This window comes from Anabrus simplex, chromosome 3, assembly GCF_040414725.1.
Source record: "Anabrus simplex isolate iqAnaSimp1 chromosome 3, ASM4041472v1, whole genome shotgun sequence".
Taxonomy (NCBI): domain Eukaryota; kingdom Metazoa; phylum Arthropoda; class Insecta; order Orthoptera; family Tettigoniidae; genus Anabrus; species Anabrus simplex.
In genome coordinates this window covers 261,279,976-261,302,758 of record NC_090267.1, presented here as the reverse complement: position 1 = coordinate 261,302,758, position 22,783 = coordinate 261,279,976, and the positions used below count along the sequence as shown (strand labels likewise).

At 38.2% G+C, this 22,783-nt stretch overlaps 1 protein-coding gene across 3 annotated transcripts in view; it reads right to left on the bottom strand.

Moving 5' to 3' along the window:
• Positions 1–22,783, bottom strand: part of LOC136866214 (WD repeat-containing protein 55 homolog) — a 129,512-nt gene that overhangs the window by 25,597 nt on the left and 81,132 nt on the right. For all 3 annotated transcript variants that reach the window (XM_067142994.2, XM_068226652.1, XM_067142995.2), the window contains 2 exons: positions 10,883–10,956; positions 10,642–10,802 (listed from right to left, as the gene is read on the bottom strand). In XM_067142994.2, coding sequence (XP_066999095.1) covers positions 10,642–10,802; positions 10,883–10,956 — 235 coding nt within the window. The remainder of the gene's footprint in view (positions 1–10,641; positions 10,803–10,882; positions 10,957–22,783) is intronic.

Here is a 22,783-nt window from a genome sequence, read left to right as displayed (position 1 = left end):
TCTTATTATTATTATTTAGCCTTTGGCTAAATTTTTTGTCATTAAAACTTACAGTACATGTTTCGATTGCTGGTTACAGGTCATATTCCAAACTATCCAACTTAACGAAACCTGAATAATTCGACCAGCAATGAACATAATCTTTTCCACCGGACAGTAACGTGATACAAGAAAGGTCTAGCAAAAGACGGAACGGCATAAAACCAAAACAAGTTTGCAAGAGCACCATGCTAAAAACCGTCAAATTTAATAAATAACCAGTGCAAGAGACATAGAATGAAACCAAAGACTTTTTAATTTAAAATAGTTCTTTTAATTTGTATAAGTTTTTAAGCATTAACTAACAACTGCCTCCCCATCCACCCTTCACGTACTTCCCCCCTCCCCCACCACCTAACTGTCCCTTACTAACATATTTTTTAATTTTTAATCTTAATTATGGAATTGTTTTATGCTATTTTTCACCTAAGCATTATGTAAAACACCTGATGATGATTGCTAAGCAATTGAAACATGTACTGTAAGTTTTAATGACAAAAAATTTAGCCGAATGCTATTAAAAAAAAAAAGTATCAATCAGGTGGAACCTTTTTCATTTGTTAACTTGATTACAATATCGATACGGAATGAAGTGGATAGTATGTAATCAAGTCGAAACTTGAAGGTGCTAGTTTTAACATACGCGCCACCATTAAAAGAAGCAGATGCCTGTCCACTTCCTGGATTTTAAATTTGTCTTGAACTGTAAGCAATTTCACAACTTTTTTTCAGTATCCACGCCAGTCAACTTCACATGATTGTTCCTAATCCGTACGTACGCTATCACACAACAAATATTCACGACCCTTACTGTATCACTCAACACAGAATTAATTTCTAACTTCTGAATGGAATGCAAAATACAAGCACAAAAAAAAGAGAAAGGTTTACTGGGTTATTCAGCTATATCAATGAAAACTGGAGAGCAAAACTGAACTTTCCTGAGGCTAATGGCTTGCTTACCAAAGGTGTAATTTACCTTGTAAAGTTCAGGAATTTGAAGCCATTTCCACTTTTCGCATAACTTTGCCCGACCTGCCTCCTGTGGTGAGGGCTCTAACCTGTGTTGGTAAACATGTTCCTTTCACAAGGGATGACAAAGAGCATTTTCAGGGCTAGGAAAAATGTGATCGTACTAAGCAGTAATAGTGAATTTTTTGTGATGCAATAAGCGAGGTATTTTTTATATAGATTTAATACAACATGAATCGTGACTTTGAATTTACGATGTGCTAAACGAGAAATCATCTTAATGAGGAACACACTGACAGGGTTTCACAATTGTACAAATTTTCTTTCTTTCACTCTATTCTGGGTTTAATCTCTCTACCACTGCATTTTCTCCAAAAACATCAATCAGCATCACAATTAATGACCATTGTGAAACTGCAAATAACCTCAAGTCCTTGTGGGTGGGGTTAACTTCCAAAAAGTAACCAGGGGAACCTGACCCCTACAGAGCGCATTCCCATCTGAGGGATGGGGGCCCCTGCAGGTATGCAGGGCTGGTTTGAAATAACTAATACAACCCGTGGACCAACAGGTAGCTCAATTCCTGGGGGCTTTAGAATACTGGGACACCCTCCCTCCAGGGGTCATAAATATGGAGGGCCCTTGCCCTGGGTTAAGGGTGAAGACCTAAACGGCATTTTCAGCGAAGATGGACTTCAGTACAGTGGAGATGGCGGAAGAGGCAACTCATCCTTCTAGGGGTGTACAGATGGAACCTACTGCCTTGTAGGACGAGGAAGACATCCTCAAAGGCTAACAGAGTAAACACTGAAAGAAAATCCTCTTATGCATTAGGCCTAGCAAGTCAGCAGGAGAGTATTGAGTACAGTCGCTTTCAACAAGAAAAAGAGCCTCGGAAAGAAGATTATAGACCGGACTAACACGTCCTCTCAGACAACTGTAAAGTATGATAACCATAAGGCTGATGATATACAACGTTCTGAAAAGAAACCCAAAATAAATAAGAGACTCAAATACCGAACTGGAACTATGAACATTCTATCATTAACTGGAAAAGTAGAAGAACTCCTAGACATGATGGATAGAAGAAAAATATCAATATTGGGATTAAGTGAGACGAAATGGAAAGGGACTGGAAGTAAGACACTTCGTGGAGGATACAAAATTATACTGGAATGGACAGGAGAAGGTAGCGAAAAATGGTGTTGGATTCTTAATTAACGAAGTACTGATGCTTCAGCTGAAGTTATCTGCAAAAGTGATAGAATGATTAAAATATTCATGAAACTGGAGAACACTAAGTACACCCTCATACAAGTGTATGCCCCACAGACAGGCTGCAGTGACAAAGACAAAGATAAATTTCGGCAAGACATGGAAGATACAGTTAATGAGGACGTTATTATTATTATTATTATTATTATTATTATTATTATTATTATTGGAGATCTAAATGCGCAGGTTGGGGTAGACAGACTGGGGTAGGAGAACATCATTGGTCCACATGGATTTGGACAAAGGAACCCAGAAGGAGAACAACTATTATATCTGTGCAGAAGAAATAATCTTATAATCAAAAATACATTCTTTAAAAAAAGAGACAGTCACAGAATAACAAGGGACAGTTGGGATAGCCAGTATAGAACACTGATTGACTACGTAATCACGAATAAAGATGGTGGTAGATACATCACAGATATAAAGGTCATCCCTAGTGAAAGCATGGACAGTGACCATAGACTGCTGGTAGTAGATAGATAGATAGATAGATAGATAGATAGATAATGCCTTTATTGGTGGCGAAGTTAGGGCTCAAGGCCCTCTCTTACACTTAACCACTAGATGAGTATACATATACATAACTTATAATTTCGAATACAAATAAAACAAATAATACTAATAGCAATAATAATAATAATAATAATAATAATAATAATAATAATAATAATAATGAAAGAATCCTTAATTTTAAAATACACAAAATAACGTACACTTAAATTATGTAACTGCAGTAATCCATTCATTCATCCCATTCATTCCTTCATTCACTCAACAATTATCCAGCAAGTCAGCGGGATCTACCCAGCAAATGCTCCCGGCAAGCCACTTTAAACTTGCGATGAGAAGGATTTTCTCTAATGTTCGCAGGTAGCGAATTCCATGACCTAGACACAGAGATTATGAAGGAGCGGTTGTACACAGCAGTACAGTTTATAGGTATGGCAAGAGAGGAACCAGATCTTGTATTGTGTTCATGATAGGACGAGAGGTAAGAAAAAGATGAAGACAGATAGTCGGGAGTATTAGTGGAAAGAACTTTGTGCAGAAGCGATAGCATGTGAAGTTCACGGCGCTGGTGCACTCGAAGCCACGACAGCTCCTTATAATAAGGTGATATATGAGCATCATATCGCAGATTAAAGATATATCTTATGCAGCTGTTCAGGCTCCGGTCCAGTTTCTTGTTACTGTCCCAGGTTATTCCAGTCAACACAGTGTCACAGTAGTCAAATATAGGTAGTATAAGAGAGCGAATTATTTGTACTTTAAGTCGAACAGAGAATATATTAGCGAACCGTTTCAGGGGATATAAGCTTTTATGTACTTTATTGCATGTGCTTATCACCTGTTGAGTCCAGTTTAGAGTCTCAGTCATGATAATTCCTAAGTAGGTCACTGAAGTAGAGTAGGGTATGATTTTATTGTTTAAAATTATTGGGGGGATGTTCTGTTGCTTGAGGGAATAAAGGTTTTTACTGGTACCGATAATAATAACTTGAGTCTTATTTGGATTCATTAATAAACTGTTTTTATTTGCATAGTCACTAAGATGTTGAAGGTCAGAATTTATTTTAGTAATTGCAGTATCAATATCACTCGGTTTTGAATGATAGTAAATCTGTATATCATCCGCGTACACTTGCAATTTGCAGAATTTAAGAGCTTTTGATGTATCATTAATTTGGATGATAAATAGCAGTGGTCCAAGAACCGACCCCTGAGGGACGCCGAGGGTCTTCCTTTGCCATCCTGAACTCAAATTTCCAACTGTTACACGTTGCCGGCGATTTTCAAGATAAGATAAAAAGAAACGAAGTGATACACTGTTAAAATTTAGCTCTCGAAGTTTCTGCAGTAGTAACTGAGGATTAACAGTGCCGAAGGCACTACTGAGATCTAATAATGTCAATACAGTCACGTCCCGTTGGTCCAATGCACGTCTGATATCATCTGTCACTCGTAGTAAAGCTGTCGCAGTGCTATGTCCTTTCCTGAAGCCGGATTGAAAGGGATTCAAGAGGGAATGCTTGGTAAGGTATTCAGTAACTTGTGTATGAACTAGACGTTCAAGCACCTTGGATAAGGGTGGTAGAATGGATACTGGACGATAATCTGAAGGAGAATCCAACTTGGAGCTCTTCGGGATGGGTCTAATTAGTGCATCTTTCCAAACATCTGGGAAAACTCCGTTTGTCAGGCAGTAGTTAAATATATGAGTTAGTATTGGCAGAACAGCTCCTAAGATATCCTTAATAAGCGATATAGGAATGTCATCATTACCTGTGGCATTAGATGTTATAGCGTATATCACACGTTTAACTTCATTCGAGCTGACATTTCTAAAAGAGAATTGCTCATACACAGGCTGCTCTTGTAACAAGGGTAGTGAATTTTCTGGGAAGGAGGTAGAGGCTATTCTTGGCCGTGCGAAATGATCATTTAAAACATCTAGCGATATGCTTGGCACATGTTGCTCTACGGCTTTACCTATACCTAACGTGCGTAATTTATTCCATTTTTGTCTCGGGCTGTTATTGTTCATCAGTTCCTGATAGTATTTATATTTAGCATTCCTAATTAACTGCTTTGTTCTGTTTCTCAGAATCTTGTATTGCTGGTAATCATCTGTGTCATGCGTCTGTCTGTATTGTCTGTACAGTTTGTCACGACTGGCCATAGCAGATCTTATCTCAGCCGTTAGCCAAGCGGAAGAATGGCGGGTGATTCTTACCTGTTTCTTTGGTGCGTGCTTGTTTGTAGACTTCAAACATAAGACTAATGAAACGCAGACAATTATTATGAAAAAACCAAGGGTTAAAACTAGGAAGTTGCAAGAAGTCCAAATAAAGGAAGAATACAACAGGATTCAACAGAGTCTGCCGAAGGGTGAAGTAACCAACGTTAATGAAGAGTGGAAAACTGTCAAAGACACCTTTGTGGGAGAAGCCAAAAACCTATGTGGAGTTACAAGTTCCATCAAAATAAAAAAGGAGACACCACGGTGGAATGATAGAGTGAAAATAGTGGTGAAAGAAAGAAACCAAATAAAGAAGGCACTGGATAAGGAAAAACAAAAACAGGGACAAGAACGCAATGAACAAGAAATACAAAGACTCCAAGGAGTATACAGGAACAAGAAACTTGCTGTAAAGAATATTGTAAGGGAAGAAAAAGGAAAGAAATGGAATGAGTTTGCAGACAAACTGGAAGAGGACAATAGAGGAAATATGAAATTGCTATACAGAGTAGTGAAAAACAAGTGAAGGGATCACGAGACCATAAAAGCAATAGTACGTGATGATGGAACTCTGGCACAAGAAGAGGGAGAAACTAAACAGGAACTCAAAATCTATTACAAAAGGCTGCTGAATGGAGATACAGAAAACGTAACGGATAGGGGAGAGCCAAGTCGAGGAACCACAACTGAACCACCAATTACATGGCTTGAGGTTGAAAATGCGCTCAAGAACATGAAGAAAGGAAAGGCAGTAGGCATAGACAAACTAAGTGCAGATATGCTGAAAGCAGCAGGAATTCCAGGAATCCAATGGCTCTACAGACTGCTCAACAAGATATGGGAGGAAATACTATTCTTGAGGACTGGAAGATGGGCATCAATGTACCTCTGTTGAAGAAAGAAAACTGACGAAAATGTACTAATTATCGTTGTATTACACTACTGTCTCATGTCCTGAAAATATTGGAAGAAATAATAGAGACCTGAATCTGAGATATTGTTGAACCAATCTTGGAAGAAGAGCAGTATAACCATACTACAGACCTTATATTTGCAATTAGGATGCTAATGGAAAAATACTGGGAGAAGAACAATCCTTTATTTCTAATATTTTTGGACATCGAAAAAGCCTACGACAGTGTACCAGGTGAAACAATCTGGCAATGCATGAAAGAACTTCAAGTGCGAGACAGCCTCATAGACAAAGTGAAAATGTTGTATAGTGGGAATAAAGTTGTATTCAAGTAGGACATGTGTTGTCGGACTGGTTTGAAACAAAGAGAGGAATGCAGCAGGACAGCTCATTGTCACCACTTCTATTTATAATTGTGATGGATGTAGTAATGAAATCTATTTAAAGGAAAGAACACGGAGATATCACAGCCTTCACATTTGCAGATGATGTTGCGATCTGGAGTGACTCAGAAGAGGAAATGGGAGAGAGAATGCAATGCTGGAATGAGGAGTTTAAGAAATATGGTTTAAACATCAGTAACACCAAGACGGTGGTGATCAAAGTGTATGGGGAAGGAGCAGAACCAATAGTCATGTTAAATGAAGCTCAACTGGACAGCATTCCAGTTTTCAAATACTTGGGTAGCGTTCTATCAAATTACAACCTAGCAAAATATGAGGTGAACAATCGAATCAATAAGGCAACACAATTTTACCACCAGGTAAGACACCTGCTGTGGGATGAGCAATTACCTATGAAAACAAAAATGGCATTGTATGTCCTATTATACACCAATACTTACACAGTCTCAAAACCACAACACTGACCAATAGAGATAATTCCAAACTCCAGGCAGCTGAAATGAAATTCCTACGCACTACGATCCAGAAAACCAGGAAAGACAAGGTTAGGATTGAGAAAATTAGAGAAGTAGGAATAGCTGATTCTCTCCTCAATAAGATTCAGATATCAAGACGGAAGTGGTTTGGTCATATGAAGAGGATGCCAGTTAACAGAACTGCAAGGAAGGAATTTGACAGAAAAGTAGAAGGAAGAGGACTCGTGGGAAGGCCATGAAGGAAATGGATAGATTTAGTTAAGAACGATTTGCCGCAGACATGTCTATAACATCTTTTTTTTGTTATTTTAATTTTACTGTTTAACTTTCGTTCTTTGCCAGGCTGAAGATATCCCCAAGAGGGACGAAACATGTACTTATAACGTCACTTTAAGAATAAAAACTTTTGTAAGTATTGTAAAGGTGGAACTTTTAATGTTAATACCTTTAGATGGAAATAATAACACACATTTAATTGCTGGTAATAGCAGATGCAACAGTAATAGGGTTCTCACTGTAACTGAAGGATAATACACAGTTTAATATAGGAATTTTCAAGGGAAAGAAAAAAAAACCTGTTGTTACAACGGAGTTCTTGCTATATGCCGTACTTGTTACAGTGGACTTCTCCTGTATTATAGTTTAAATTGGATGTCTTTTCTGTGTTCTCCTTGTCAGTCCAATCTTCCCCGTGCAGCTCTCCTTGACTTGGTTTAGTTAGTCCAGCCTTCTCTCTCTAATGACGCTGCTGCTGCTGCTGCTTGCCTCTACTTGCTGTTCTATCACGTCCTGCAAATTTTAGTGATTTATTATTCATCATATTATGTTCTTGATAGTACAGTATTTCGTAACTCCACGTATTCTGGGTAGTCTAGCAAACTACGCAACTCTACTTGTAGTATATTTTGAACGTCACCCCAAGTCAATCTAAGTGAGTTAAGCACTAGGATCCGCGACACAATACTAACCCTCTTACGCATGAATTATTTTTCGCTGGCATTTGGTGTCGAAAAAAAAAACACTCGTACATGACAGCATATGTTAACGAATTTTAATGAATAATATTCTAAGCTTTAAACATTCAAAGATAAATTATTACTGCCTACCGGCCATGGGTACATATTGCAAAGCGCAAGTATACTTGCAAGACCGTAGGTCTGTAATGTCTTTGAGGTTTAGCCAAAAGTACTCGTGAAGCCTGTGGTAACTGGATGGCGATGGTCCATGGGAATAAATGGGGGTTGGTACGTGTCGATATTGGCGGGGTGGAAGGAGTATCTTTGGATGTAGGGCTGTTTTGCCATCTGTTATGTAAGGGAAAAACAAGACATCGCTGGTATAGGTGTTAGATTGACTGTGAAATTGAATAGGTGATAGGGAAGATGTAGTACTGAGATTAAAAACAATAAATAATGCATAAAAATACATGAACTTCACAAGAGGTCCTCATGCACGAGAAGGCTAAAGGGTTAAATGCCGAGTTGCCGAGTAACCAAAAAATCCTCGATCACTCAGGGCTAAAGGGAACAGAGAAGGTGGCACATTACACAGGAATGAGCAATAACAATTGTAATGATGAAGATCTGTAGTGTGCCAATACTACAGACATAGAGACTGGTGATCTTGACCAACTGAGATAGGCCTATACAAGTACACAGAAACAAATATGAAGACAAAGTTGGAATTTAAGAGGACAAATTGGGGCAAACATTCGTTTATAGGAAGGGGAGTTAGGGATTGGAATAACTTACCAAAGGAGATGTTCAATAAATTTCCAACTGCTTTGAAATCATTTACGAAAAGGCTAGGAAAACAACATATAGGGAATCTGCCACCTGGCCGACTGCTCTAGAAGCAGATCAGTATTGATTGTTGAGAGGTCTTTGAGGAAGTAGCATGTGCTGCCAATGCAGGAAGTACTAGGCAGATTGATGTCACAACCACAGACAGAGAAAAGGGCTGTGCATTTGTACTTGACCTGACATATGGAGGTTTGAAGTCGGCAATGGTCAGCCTCAACAGACTGACAAATTGAAAAGGATGGTTTTTAAGCCTGTAATAAGGAAGATAGCAAAGCCAAGACGAATAGTGTGATACACTATCGTCTATGCATTACAACTGTATGCCGCTAAGAACGTAAATGCGCATCCAGGCCTGCATCCAATAATGCTATAACAACTATCAGTCCTTAGAAACACTTTAAAGGATTTCTATTAACAAAATTGCAGGAATTCTTATAGAGGCTAAGAGAATGACTGGAAAATTTCTTGTCTATTACATCAAACTGTTGGGATTTGCAAAATGCTTAGCAGTTTTAACAGTTACAGAATTATTTTATGGGAATATTTTACACAGGATGAGTCTCTCCTGTATGACAAGAATGAACTATATGCTGCTTAGAAAGCAACTGCGCATCAAAGCATGTATTTTATAATGCTATAGCAACTATCAGATCTTATCCTAACATATGCAATTTAAGTGTAAGTATGAATAGTGGATGTACGAGACCTTCTTGTACTGCAATCTGCAGACAGACTGCTGAAGAGTACGCCTCAAGTACCAGTCTACACTGGGCCAAGTGATAGCTTTCACAGTAGTTAACGTTGAGTAGACCTGCTTCGCTTGCTAGAGCCAATGCAACACAATGCATATTTTTCTCCAGGTTTGATTAACTGTAATTAACTATAGGGGAATCACACTTCTCTTCCATGGTCTGAAAATAATGGGAAAAATTATTGAAACCAGACTGTGAGCAGTGATAGAACCTGTCCTGGAAGAAGAATTAGAACCAATGAAAGAACAACAGACCTGGTCTTCACCCTTAGGATGTTAATGGAACAGCACTGGGAGAAAGGGAAAGATCTAATTTTAGTATTCTTAGACCTAGAAAAGGCATATGATAGGGTGCCTAGACCATGTATGGAAGTGCCTCAGAGAATTGGGAGTGCCTGAATATCTAATAGGCAAGGTTCAGATGATGTACCACAACTGTAGCACCTGCATACATGTTGGGGATGGCCATTCAGAATGGTTTAGAACCACACAGGGTGTCCAACAAGGGAGAGAACTCTCACCATTGCTATTCATTACTGTCATGGACAGCACTCTAAAAATACTGAAAAGAGAATGAGATGGAGAACTACACACATTGGTGTTTGTTGATGTACTGTCATGGACAGCACTCTAAAAATACTGAAAAGAGAATGAGATGGAGAACTACACACATTGGTGTTTGGTGATGATATAGCCATTTGAGGACAGACGGAGGTAGAGATACAAACTAGCTTGAAGGTGAAAACATTCAATGTGCACAGGTATTCAAATACATTGGGAGTATGATTTTCAGCAGGGGTACTGCAGATAAAGAAATAGTAAACAGAGTGTCTAGCAGTTCTAACGTCTACAACCTCGTAAAACATCTACTTTGGGATAACAAAGTGCCCATGAGAACCAAGATGACTGTGCAAGTCATACTTCGTGCCCATTCTCGCATACAGTCCAGAAAGAAGGCATTTCTGGACAGACACCGATGGCAAAGGCTCATTCAACACCACCCTACCCGGCATGGTGGAGGGGTTCTATGATGATGATGATGATGATGATAAACAGTGGTAGTGCCATACTTGTTGGCTTACTATCCTCGTTATCACCCCAGCCAACTCCCTGAGTTTCACCACAGAGGAGAGACTCTTCCTGTACAGTAATTTCAGCTAATCTTCATCGTGATGAATAGAACATTGCAATCAGCTTACATAATATTTTGAATCACACATGGTTCTTTTTTTTTTTTAAACTGTGGATAGATGGTTAGATACTTACCTGGAGATGCAGTTTTCTTGAGCCAATGTTGATGGATGTGAGAGTTCCATCTCCACTAGAGCACAGTAGATACCTCTGAGCCTCAGTTGTGAGCATACAACTTACAAAGTCATCTGTCTCTTTAATAGAGAAAATAGGGTCTTTCTTCCTTAAATCCCACACTAAAAACATAATACCAGGAGTTTAGCTTAAAATATTAAATAAAAATCGTGTAAAAAATAATAAATCAACGAGAACTTACGTTTAACTGTTCCTTCATCATCTCCAGATGCTATGAGATTTTCATCCATCACCAACATACAGTAGATTGGATGTCTAGAACATACAAAAATGAATCCACACATACTATATCTCCTTCAGTACGGGTACTTTTAAAACCTCAATCCACAAACTCACCCGATATTAGTAATAAACCTTGATCTGATAGATTTCAACAATATATTGTCTCAAAGTTTCCAGACTTACAGCTTAGCAATGCAGGATAAATGGACCTAAGCTATACCTGAAGCTCTGTCCTCCTATGCTACAAGGGGACAACCACAAGCAATGACTCATTACCAAATTATCTATGACATTTACATCTCATGTACTCCTAGCAACCTACCTAAACTACTAGGCTTATTATTATTATTATTATTATTATTATTATCATCTATATATATATCAAATAAGAGTTTGGTCTGTACATTGCTCAGAATTTAAAAAGGATGGTATTTCTGTATCGGTCGTGTCCACAGTAACAAGAAAATGTACTTTTTAATTTTCTGTAATTTCGGTTTTGTCTGTCTGTATGTACATGCATCACTAGAAAACGGCTAAAGAAAATTTAGTGAAAAATCGATATGCAAAGTCGGGGAATAAATCGCTACAATCTAGGCCATACATAATTTTATTCACGCTGAAAGAAACGGTAGTTTAGGGAAATGCCTAAAATTTAATTTTCAAATATTTATGTTATTACTGGTCCTATTTTAAAGAAAATTGGTCTGCAAAGTTGGGGAATAAGTTGCTACAATCCAGGTTATAAATAATTTTATTCACGCTGAGTGAAATGGTAGTTTAGAGGAAGGCCTAAAATTTGATTCTTAAATATTTATGTTATTAGTGGTCCTGTCGATAAATACTACATAACTAAAGTTATATAAAATTTCCAATCATTTATATCTTCAGTATTTTTACCGTACCGGCTATGATAACACAGATATTCATAAACTTGGATTTTTATTGCTTAAGTCCATATTAGCGCCACTTCATGAGAAAATGGGTGAACAGAATATAATGCAAATCGGTATGTAAAGTCGGGAAATAAGGAACTACGGTCTACGGTATAAATAATTTTATAAGACACCCTTATATCATATAGTCGAAAGAAACCTTAATGTGAAGGCCTACAATAAAGAAAGCTCATAAAATTGTACAATAATAACATTACATTGACCATTGTTTGTTGTGATATGCTTTGTGTCTTCTGTTGCCACTCATCTCCGATAGATGGGATTACTGCTGCGTACCAAGTAATTTTTAAAAATTTGCCTTATGTCGCAAAAACACAGATAGGTCTTGTGGCGACGATGGAATAGGAAAGGGCTAGGATTGGGAAGGAAGTGGCTGTGGGCTTAATTAAGGTACAGCCCCTGCATTTGCCTGGTGTGAAAATGGGAAACCACGGAAATCCATCTCCAGGACTGCCGACAGTGGGGTTCGAACCCACCTCCACCATCTCCTGGTAGCAAGCTCACAGCTGCGCACCCCGAACCACACAGCCAACTCGCCTGGTTGTACCGAGTATAACAGCCTGCCTGAATATTGGTGGGAAGTATAGTAATCGCCGCGTAAGGAAATACCCCAGAAAGTAAATATCGCCGCCCGATGCTCTTCTTTTCTCTTTTTTGTAATGGCTGATCACTGCTGCCAACCTGCCTGGTTTCATATTAAAATCACCAGACATAACCATAACAAACTAACCTCAATGTAAACACCGATAATGAATGTTACCCTACCCTAGTAAATGATAAAAGTTAAGATGAAATAAATCAAGATATTCATAATTAAGTCGGTTTCTACGCTCAATGAGGAATTAAGGAAATAAACACACTTTCTCACTCAAATTAATGTTACATGTAACTGTCTTTATTTTGATATACAGTAGGCGTACTAACCATATTCTTGAAAAGAGGGGCGTGTTAAACGATACAATTTATTTAATAAGTCTTTGCAGTGTGATTTTTGAAAGTTCCAGACATCCAATGACTTTTCTTTCTTTTGCGCGAACATTTCCTTCTCTCTTCAATACCGGTAACCAGTACGGAGAGAGATTACTGGGCATATTTTCAGCCTGCAGGCTGGTTATATCTTCAAGCTTACCAGGAAACATATAGGAATACTAATGTGCCAAGCTCCGTGAATGGAAATTAGGTCAGCTTTCAAGTTCACTACAGCTTTGAAAATAATAATGTAATAAGTTTTACTGCCAAATTTCGTCCCGCAAGAGTTATTTCATGTACCGGTAGATCTAGACATGACACTAGCGTATTTGAGCACTTTCAAATACCGCCGGACTCAAACCCACCATATAAGAACACTAATGTGCCAAGCTACGTGAACGGAAATTAGGTCAGCTTTCAAGCTCACTGCAGAATTGAATATTACTTCTACTATCTACTTCTATCGTTTTTATATACGCCGAGGTGCCAGTATTACGTCCCGCAAGAGTTCTTTATGTACCGGTAGATCTAGACATGAGGCTGGCGTATTTGAGCACTTTCAAATATCGCCTAATTCGAATCCGCCAACCTGAGCTAGTCATACATTCTCTCCTTTACTTGCTTAAATTAATTTTAAACATTTCCTGCCTTTATTCTGATGTACGCATTACTATAACTGCATTCTTAAAGGAAGGGGGGAGGGAGTATAGATTGTATAATTCATTGCGATTTCTGCAAGTTCAAGGACTTACCACATAAGACATATCTGTCCTTCCTTTTAATAATAATGCTAGCAGCTTTACATCCCACTAAGTACATTTACGGCATTTGGCATTTGAAACATATTTTCAGCTTACAAGTTGGTGTATCTCAAGCTTACAACATTACAGAAACCAATGTACAGGAGCACTATGAGTCAAACAACATTACCAGATTTTTACATATACATTGGCTTAAATCACATGAAGACAGGTTTTGAGGCAAGAATGGGATAGGAAAGAGGGCTAAGATTTAAAACGTTTAAAATGTACATAAGCGTACAGACACAGCGCTAGCCTGAAATGAAAATGACGGGCGAAAAAAAAACTTCAGACCTGCCGAGTGTGGGGTTCAAATCCATCACCATCTCCTGAAACCAAGCTCACAGCAATGTGATCAAACTGCACAGCCAGTTCACTCAGTTTCTTATGATGCGTAATAGGCCTACCACATGGGCGACCCACTTACCTGTATATGGATCTTCAGTTCTTCAATTATACACGTATGCAAAAACATTATGCACCTTAGTAAAAGGTACTTCCCTAGTTGGTTCTCTGATTGGTGCACGTATAACAAATATGTTTGGAAAGAAATACTTTTATTTATTTATTTATATCATAAAGAAGTCATGTCATAGCAAAAAGAATATGCAATGAAAAAATGAATCCAAAGAGATAAACGTTATTTACTGTATTAAATATTAGTTTATTTACATGTTAAGCGATATGTAGTTGTAATAATAATAACAACAAACATGTGCAATATGGAAAAAGGAAATAAATACAAGAGAATATAAATTACAACATTTAGAGCCATTCCATGGTCACTGAATTACAAAGCAGGGGTATGAATAAACAAACGTAATAAACATGAATACTAATATTTAAAAAGCAAAAAGCAAAGTCATCTCCGTACAAACCATGAAAGCCATTGGAAGGGTGGAGGGTGAAGGCTTCCACTATCCATAACGTTGGCACTTGGTGGGGTGGAGTGGTTAGCTCTACGCATGACCACCCTTGCCCCCCCAGTAGTTAACCTGGTACTCATTTATCATACGCAAAACTTTCCTTCCAAATTACGTTAAACCCCTGTCACTCATTATTATTATTATTATTATTATTATTATTATTATTATTATTATTATTATTATTATTATTATTAATAATAATAAATTGCAAATGGGAAATATCCCGGTGGCAACGGTCACTTACAGTAATGTAATAATAAAGTAAAGTTAACATAATTACCCAACAACAACAAACAAACAAACAAACAAACAAAGAACAAGAGTACAAGAAGCAGATATATGGAAGGAAAATATTACAAGCATTACTGCTGGTTTAATATTCTAAATCGAGCAACATCATATACAAATTCACACACAACTTAAGTATTTATAGTGCTTAACAATATAGCTTACAATATTATAGGTTGATCTTACTACTAGCTTAACATTATAAGTGATAATAAAGTGAAGTTAAACTGTAATTACCCTACAACAACAACATTACAACAAGCAAGAAATACTAGTAATTTAACTTTCTAAATCCAGTGTCATTATATACATATTTGCACACAACTTAAGTATTTCCAGTACTTAACACTACAAATTACAATACTACAGATTGAACTTGCTACTAGCTTAACACTACAAGTGATGATAAAGTTAAAACATACTACCGAACAACTACAACAACTCAAGTACCGGTACAAAAAGGAATTCCATAAAAAATATTACAAGAAATACTACTAGTCATTCTAAATCCAGCATCATGTACAGTTTCATACACAATTTAATTATTTCCAATACTTGACACTATGGCTTACAAAACTATCGATTGAGCTTACTACTAGCTTAACGTTACAAGTGATAATAAAATAAAGTTAAAAACATTGTTAATTAACCAAGAACAACAACAATTACAAAAACATGAGTACAGCAAGCAATTTCCTGGAAAGAGAATACCACAAGAAAAAACCTCCCAGTTTCACAATCGAATCCAAGCACAAAATCACAAATTCAGTGCCCATAATTTACAACTTTTACTTTTCACTTTACACAAACACTAATGGTCTTCTTAAATGACTTGATACCAGAAGGGAATCTATCAAAGACTGCTGCAGGTAATTTATTCCAATCCCTTACGGTCCTGTTGACGAAAGAAAACTTGCCCACATCCGTATGCTGGTTTTTATGCTTATGATAATTTCTCGATAAGTATGCGGGAGGTTCCAACCTATTCCTAATACAACTCCAAGCAGCCCTTTCCGTATAGCTCTTATAGAGACCACACAGGCGAGCTCTAGTTCTTCTAGATTCAAGACTTTCCCAATTAATGGTATTCCTCCTATTCCCAGTTACGAAACGCATCGCTCTTCTTTGAACTTTCTCTAGGGAATTTATTAAACCCATCCATCCTGTACGCATCCCAGCATGCAGATCTATATTCGAGAATGGGTCTTACGAAGCATTTATAAGGTTTATTTAAATCTACTAGGGTGGTGAACACATAAATAAGAATTCCAATGAAAGTATTTTCCTTCTGGACCTTCATGTCAGACAGATTTTTTTTTAAACAAATTTTTTTCACTATAATATGATTTATCTATAGAGCGAAACCGCTATGCAGTGTGCGTCTCATAGCTATCGAGATGGAATTGGTAATGTACTATGTATCTGTAGAGCCTATATACAAGACTTTTTACAATTACCTCTAAAGTGACATTTCAGCTGTGTGACAACGCTAAAAAGACTATGGACTTTGAGATTGGCATTCCTGAAGAGGGTTTTCTGCACTTTCCCATTTTCACACATTGATTCAAGAGTCTGTATTGGCTTGTGACAAAACCACTGTATTCTTTCGAAAACCACTGATAGGGACAGGTTTGGTTGTGATCCACCGAAAACAAATTAAAATGACCGGTTAGGTTGTGATCCACCGAAAACCACTGATTGTCGCAGGGTTAGGTTAGGTTCGACAGGAATTGTACTCGAGCGACTGTTGTCATCGAAAGCACTGCCGTGACGACTGAAGGCAATAAACATAAAACTGAATCCATTGATCTACAAAGTTTTCATTCAGTAGATACGCTAGGAACTGGCGAACCAACACCGTACATACAAAGTTTACAGGAATCAACAAAACGGGATATTAATTCGTGGTACTCATTGTTCTTTAAAGAGAAGAAATATCCAGTCAACAATAGCTGCAGTGAACGTGGTTTTTCACTATTCCTGTCCGGCCCCATGGCTAAATGGTTAGCGTGCTGGCCTTTGGTCACAGGATGCGGGTTCGATTCCCGACAGGGTCACGAATTTGAACCACCGTTGGTTAATTTCTCTGGCACGGGAGCTGGGTGTATGTCGTCTTCATCAACATTTCACTATTATTGTGTAAAATAGAAACTTACTAGTTTTGACAAGTACAGTATGTTCAACAGCGACTCATGAATGATGACGGGCAGGATGTCCAACCTCACTAATCTATGTTGACGATGTATTTCATGGTAAAGACAGCTGCCTCTGTGGATCAGTGGTAGAGTGACGGCCTCCGGATCCCAAGATAGTGGGTTCAAACCCGGCAGAGGTAGTCGGATTTTTGAAGGGCGGAAAAAAGTCCATTCGACACTCCATGCCGTACGATATCGGCATGTAAAAGATCTCTGGCAACACATTTGGTGTTTACCCGACAAAATTAATTAAATCTCTGCCATAGACGCCCAAGAGAGTTTCGGTTTACTCGGTCTGCCATCTAGTGGGCATAGAATAAAACAGAACGTCAAAATTGACGAGCAGACAGCCAGATGGCGTCAACTTGAAATGTCTACACACGGTAACTGAGGCCATACGATTATTATTATTATTATTATTATTATTATTATTATTATTATTATGATAAAGATGAATTACTTTGCAATGCTATCTGTCTTAATGGTAATGTACTATGTACCTGTACTAGTGTTGGCTACTGAGTGCATGATTCGAAGCAGTGTATCGATTCATTCAAGTGTCCGAGCGAATCGATTCACAGGAACGGCAAGCTCACGGCACACAAATCATGCACAATCACTGCTCAGTGAGCCACACGACACACACGGCTCCTTATCGGCACAATGGACACTGGCGGGGAGCCGAGGTTCCGTTGCAGGGAGACACAGTGAATCATGGCACACTGAAAGAATCGTACGCAGTCACGGATCAGTGAGACACAACACACACGCGGTTCATTATCGGTACACTGGACATTGGCGGGGAGCCAAACTTCCTCTGAAGCAATACATACAGAGTCATGGTACACTGAAAAAATCATATGCTACAATGGACTCTCGAGCTCAGCTCATTTGAAAATAATACCCACTCGCATTCACTGTCCTCTTCTTACAGGGAGTTTTAAATAACAGATGGATTTATTTCCAGTGTTAAAAAGATAGTCAGAACATAATTCCAAAGTACCTAGTTTGTAAGTAGGTAGGCAATTAGGTTATTCTAATTACCGTATTAGTTTAATCAATCAGTATTTTCATAACTAGTTGACGTTCGACAATTACTTAAACTCAGCTCTCTAGCCTCCACGCCTGGCTGAGTGGCTCAGACGGTTGAGGCGCTGGCCTTCTGAACCCAACTTGGCAGGGCAGAGCTCAGCGCGATGGCATTTGAAGGTGCTCAGCCTCGTGTCAGTAGATTTACTGGCACATAAAAGAGCTCCTGCAGGACTAAATTCCAGCACGTCGACATCTCAAAAAAACCATAAAAGTTGTTAGTGGGACATAAAGCCAATAACATTATTATTTGGCCTACCCTATGACTATGAGTTATGCTCATGACCACTCGAAATTGTCACAGTTTGTATGTCGCATCATTGCACAATGCTTCAATAATCGAATCACCAGGTTACCGGTATACGTGGACAGTGAGTATGTAAGTAGACTGATGCAATAGCTTAAATAAATGATGTTTAATCAGAAAACCAGTGGGCTACTGTACATCTCGCGTAGCCTATACAAAATATGACGATTTAAAAAAAGCCTCTGCTGATAGAAAAAGACATTTTCAAAGATGACCGAGTTAGTTGGCCGACTCGACAATCTTCTTCTCAGTGTGTTTCACTTCATTTCTCCACATCTCTGCTGTCACCTATAGGATATATTGAAGTATCACCACCTGACAAGTATGTTATAAACTCCACTTGCCTATATCCAATAAATAACATTTCCACACAGCTGTAGCTCTGTCCAATCCGTGACCAGGTCTTGAAGCCACTGTTTTGTTATAATACTGTTTTGCCACAGACCATGCAAATTCAAAGGCATTGAAAAATGAGTGGTATGGAGGAAGTTGTAGGACAGTATGGCCTTCACTGTGCAGCATCTCGTCAACAATGTACCTGGTTTTAAAGAAACAGAGAAATATTGTTATGCATAGGCCTACATGAAAGTCAACAACATGAATGTAAACATGTTTAGGTGCTTCTGTACCTCTTTAAGTGACTTTGATTCATATTACACAACCTTTGCAGCTCATCTTTTGTAGCATAATCTTGATTTCTCTTCAAGTTTGTAGCAAATATCAAATCAGCACCTGTAAGAATTTTAAGTTTTAGTATGAAGTTATTTCTTCTAAAAAAAAGTAGGCCTATTCCCTAAAAATATGAGATCACCCCTTTTCAAGGATAGGCCTATTAAATGATAAAAAATTTGATTTCTGTTGAATGATACAAAAAGATCTCTGATTTTAAGTGAAACCAACTACTGTGTAGCAAAGTCACCTGATGATGAAGTCAATGAATTACTACTTACACTACTTTATCCTAACATCTCTCATGAATGTATTTCCATTAGTAGGCCTATATCTGGATTAGAAGTCCACGATCACTTGCATTAAAGATATAAGTATAAACACCCATTTCAATACCTTAGAACAAATGTAATTGCTGCGAACACTGAACCTATATCAGGCAGTAAGAAATAAGAAGCTTGGAAGGTGTTCAACAGTCAGGTATCAAGCACTGATTCAGGTGGAGATTGTCGAATGCAGAATAAACATAATAAATAGGCCTGCAATACAAGTAATTTACTGATACAAATATCCAGTAATATTATATGAAAATACACTGGGGAAGTTTTGATTGAAGTACCTCTCTAAGGTTAATCATTGGCCTAAAGTGAATACCTGCTAGTCTTTTTAATAACCAAGAGATCCCTTGACAGTGGAGAAGTCAAAATCAAAAACCACGTACAGAACCCAATGAGCGGTAAGTTATAATGCCACTACCGATCTCGTGCCAGTCAATTTCAATCAATCGGGCACCACTCATCTGCACTTAGGACAGTCGCCCAGGTGGAAGATGTAGTTTCAAGGATAGGCCTAGTCTTTTCTTCAATAATTGCAAAGAATTTGGAAATTTATTGAAATCTCCCTTGGTAAATTACTCCAATCCCTAACTCCCTTCTTTAAAAAAAAAAAAAAAATTGCCCCACTTTTCATCCTCAACTTTATAATTGTACTGTGATCTTACCTACTTTTAAAATACCACTGAAACGTATTCGTCTACCAATGTCATTCCACACCACCTCTCCACCGACAGCTCGGAACACACCACTTAGTCCAGCAACTCGTCTCCTTTCACCCAAGTCTTCCCAGCCCAAACTCGACAAAATTTTTGTAACGCTACTCTTTTGTCAGAAATCACCCACAACAAATCGTGCTTCTTTCTTTTGAACTTTTCCAGTTCTCAAATCAAGTAATCCTAGTGAGGGTCTCATACACAGGAACTGTACTCAAGTTGGGGTCTTTTCAGAGACTTACATGCCCTCCCCCTTTACATCCGTACTACAAACCCTAAATACCCTCATAACTATGTAAAGAGAGATCACCTCACTATAATAAAATGAAGTAAAATAAAGTAAGAACATACCAGGTACAAAGCCATCTTTCGTTCCAGCATGAACAATAACCAGTCTTCCTCCATCTTTCGTTCCAGCATGAACAATAACCAGTCTTCCTCCCTCAGACACAGGTCGACGAATTACTCCTTGAACATCATGTCCAGATTTGTGTGGTTTATTTCAGGAGTATGTGGGTGACCCTGAAAGAGAAATGCACATTTGAAACCAAAGACACGTGATGAAGATAAATTATCCTAAGATTTTTAAATAAAATATAATATATAACATATATATTCACCACTACCCTGTAAGAATACACACACAAAAATATATTACATACACATATACCGTAAGTCAACAGGAATACACAAAGGTTAGGTCTACAAACCGTATCGAAGTAGACACAAGACATGGTATAGGCCTACATGATTAGGTTAGGTTAGGTTCAGAATGAAATACTGCTCCATTTGAACTGATTGTCATTATGTCAGAAACTTATCATAGAAACAAGATAAAAACGAACACTTACCCCAGTTAATAATAAAACTCTTGCCATTAGCTTCGTATCACTGCAACTGTTACCTTCTTCGTCATAGTTCGTGTTTCAATTGCTCGTAGCAATGTACAAGCATTTCTTGACCTGATGTTAGTAAAGGACGTAACGTTGCTTTCCTTTTCGGAGGAGTTCTTGCAGATTTTTCTTTCTTCTTAGACATCACAATCGAATTCTGTTCGTATAAGTATGGTACGAAATAGGAACGTAATTAATAAAATGTTGTGCTCATCATTTCACACAAACTATGTTATTAAATGAATTATCCGAACATGCCACAATTCTACTTACCTGGTATTAGCCAAATAGATTTACAATCCCACAGAAAAAGAAAATATGCTTTAAATATTCTCGCAAATGTATCATTAGTGACTTTAACACCAATGCGGTGGCAACACGCAATTCACGCTAGAACAGTGATTGAACGTTGCCAACGTGCCAGATTAACGGTAAATGTAAGACGTTGTATCGGCAAGTAGGGTCCCTAAACTGTATGGTTACCGACACTGAAAAAGACCCAACAGCAAGAAAAGTTACTATAAATCAATACTTTAATATTACAGGGGAGAAAGGGTAAGGTTGCACCCTTAGGGTACGTCCTTACATGGGGACGACTATAGCTCGGGATTTACATAACTTTCTTCTTTAGCATGCAATTCCTCTGGTTCATAAACTTTCTGATACTACTGGTATTAACACACTGGATCATCATAGCATTCGAGCTATTCAATCCCTACTCTGTGGCACTGACTGGAATGAGCAGTGTGCACACTTGCATAGATTTTGGCAGAGGTGTGTTCACGGCTATGTGCGTCCTTGTCATTCTAGCACTGGGACAATGTACTGTCAGATCAGCACTGTAGTACTGTTCATTAAAGTGAGAAAATGTGGGGGGTTTAATTTGGTCAAGTATTTTATATTATAACATTGCTTTTAATCGCTACATTCCTCCTGATGTTTTTGTAATGACCTATGCTGACTTCAGTTAGAAAACCACAAAGACAGTCTTTCTGAGAATCCTGTAGTGAAGCACGGGTACATCAGCTAGTTAATAATAATAATAATAATAATAATAATAATAATAATAATAATAATAATAATAATAATGCAAAGCCTGCCTGCGTGGCTCAGGCGACAGCGCACCGGCCTCCCACCGCTGGGGTCCATGGTTCAAATCCCGATCACTCCATGTGAGATTTGTGCTGGACAAAGCAGAGGCGGGACAGATTTTTCTCCGGGTACTCTGGTTTTCCCTGTCATCATTCATTCTGGCAAAACACTCCAATATCATTTCATTTCATCTGTCAGGCATTAATTATTACCCCAGGAGAGTGCAACAGGCTCCAGCAGTCGGTACGATTCCTATCCTCAACAATTAACAATATGCTTAACGTTGCACCAACACAACGATGGAACAGGAAGTGACTGGGAGTAGGAAGAAAGCGGCCGTGGCTTTAATTAAGGTACAGCCCCAGCAATTATCTGCTGTGAAAATCGGAAACCACGGAAAACCATATTTAGGGCTGCCGACAGTGGGTTTCGAACCCACAATCTCTCGAATACCGGACACTGGCCGCACTTAAGCGACTGCAGCTATCGAGCTCGGACTGTCAGATAGGGGCTTCATTCATTCCATTTCTGACCCAGACGAATGACTGGAAACAGGTTGGGGATTTTCATTTAATAATAATAATAATAATAATAATAATAATAATAATAATAATAATAATAATAATAATTG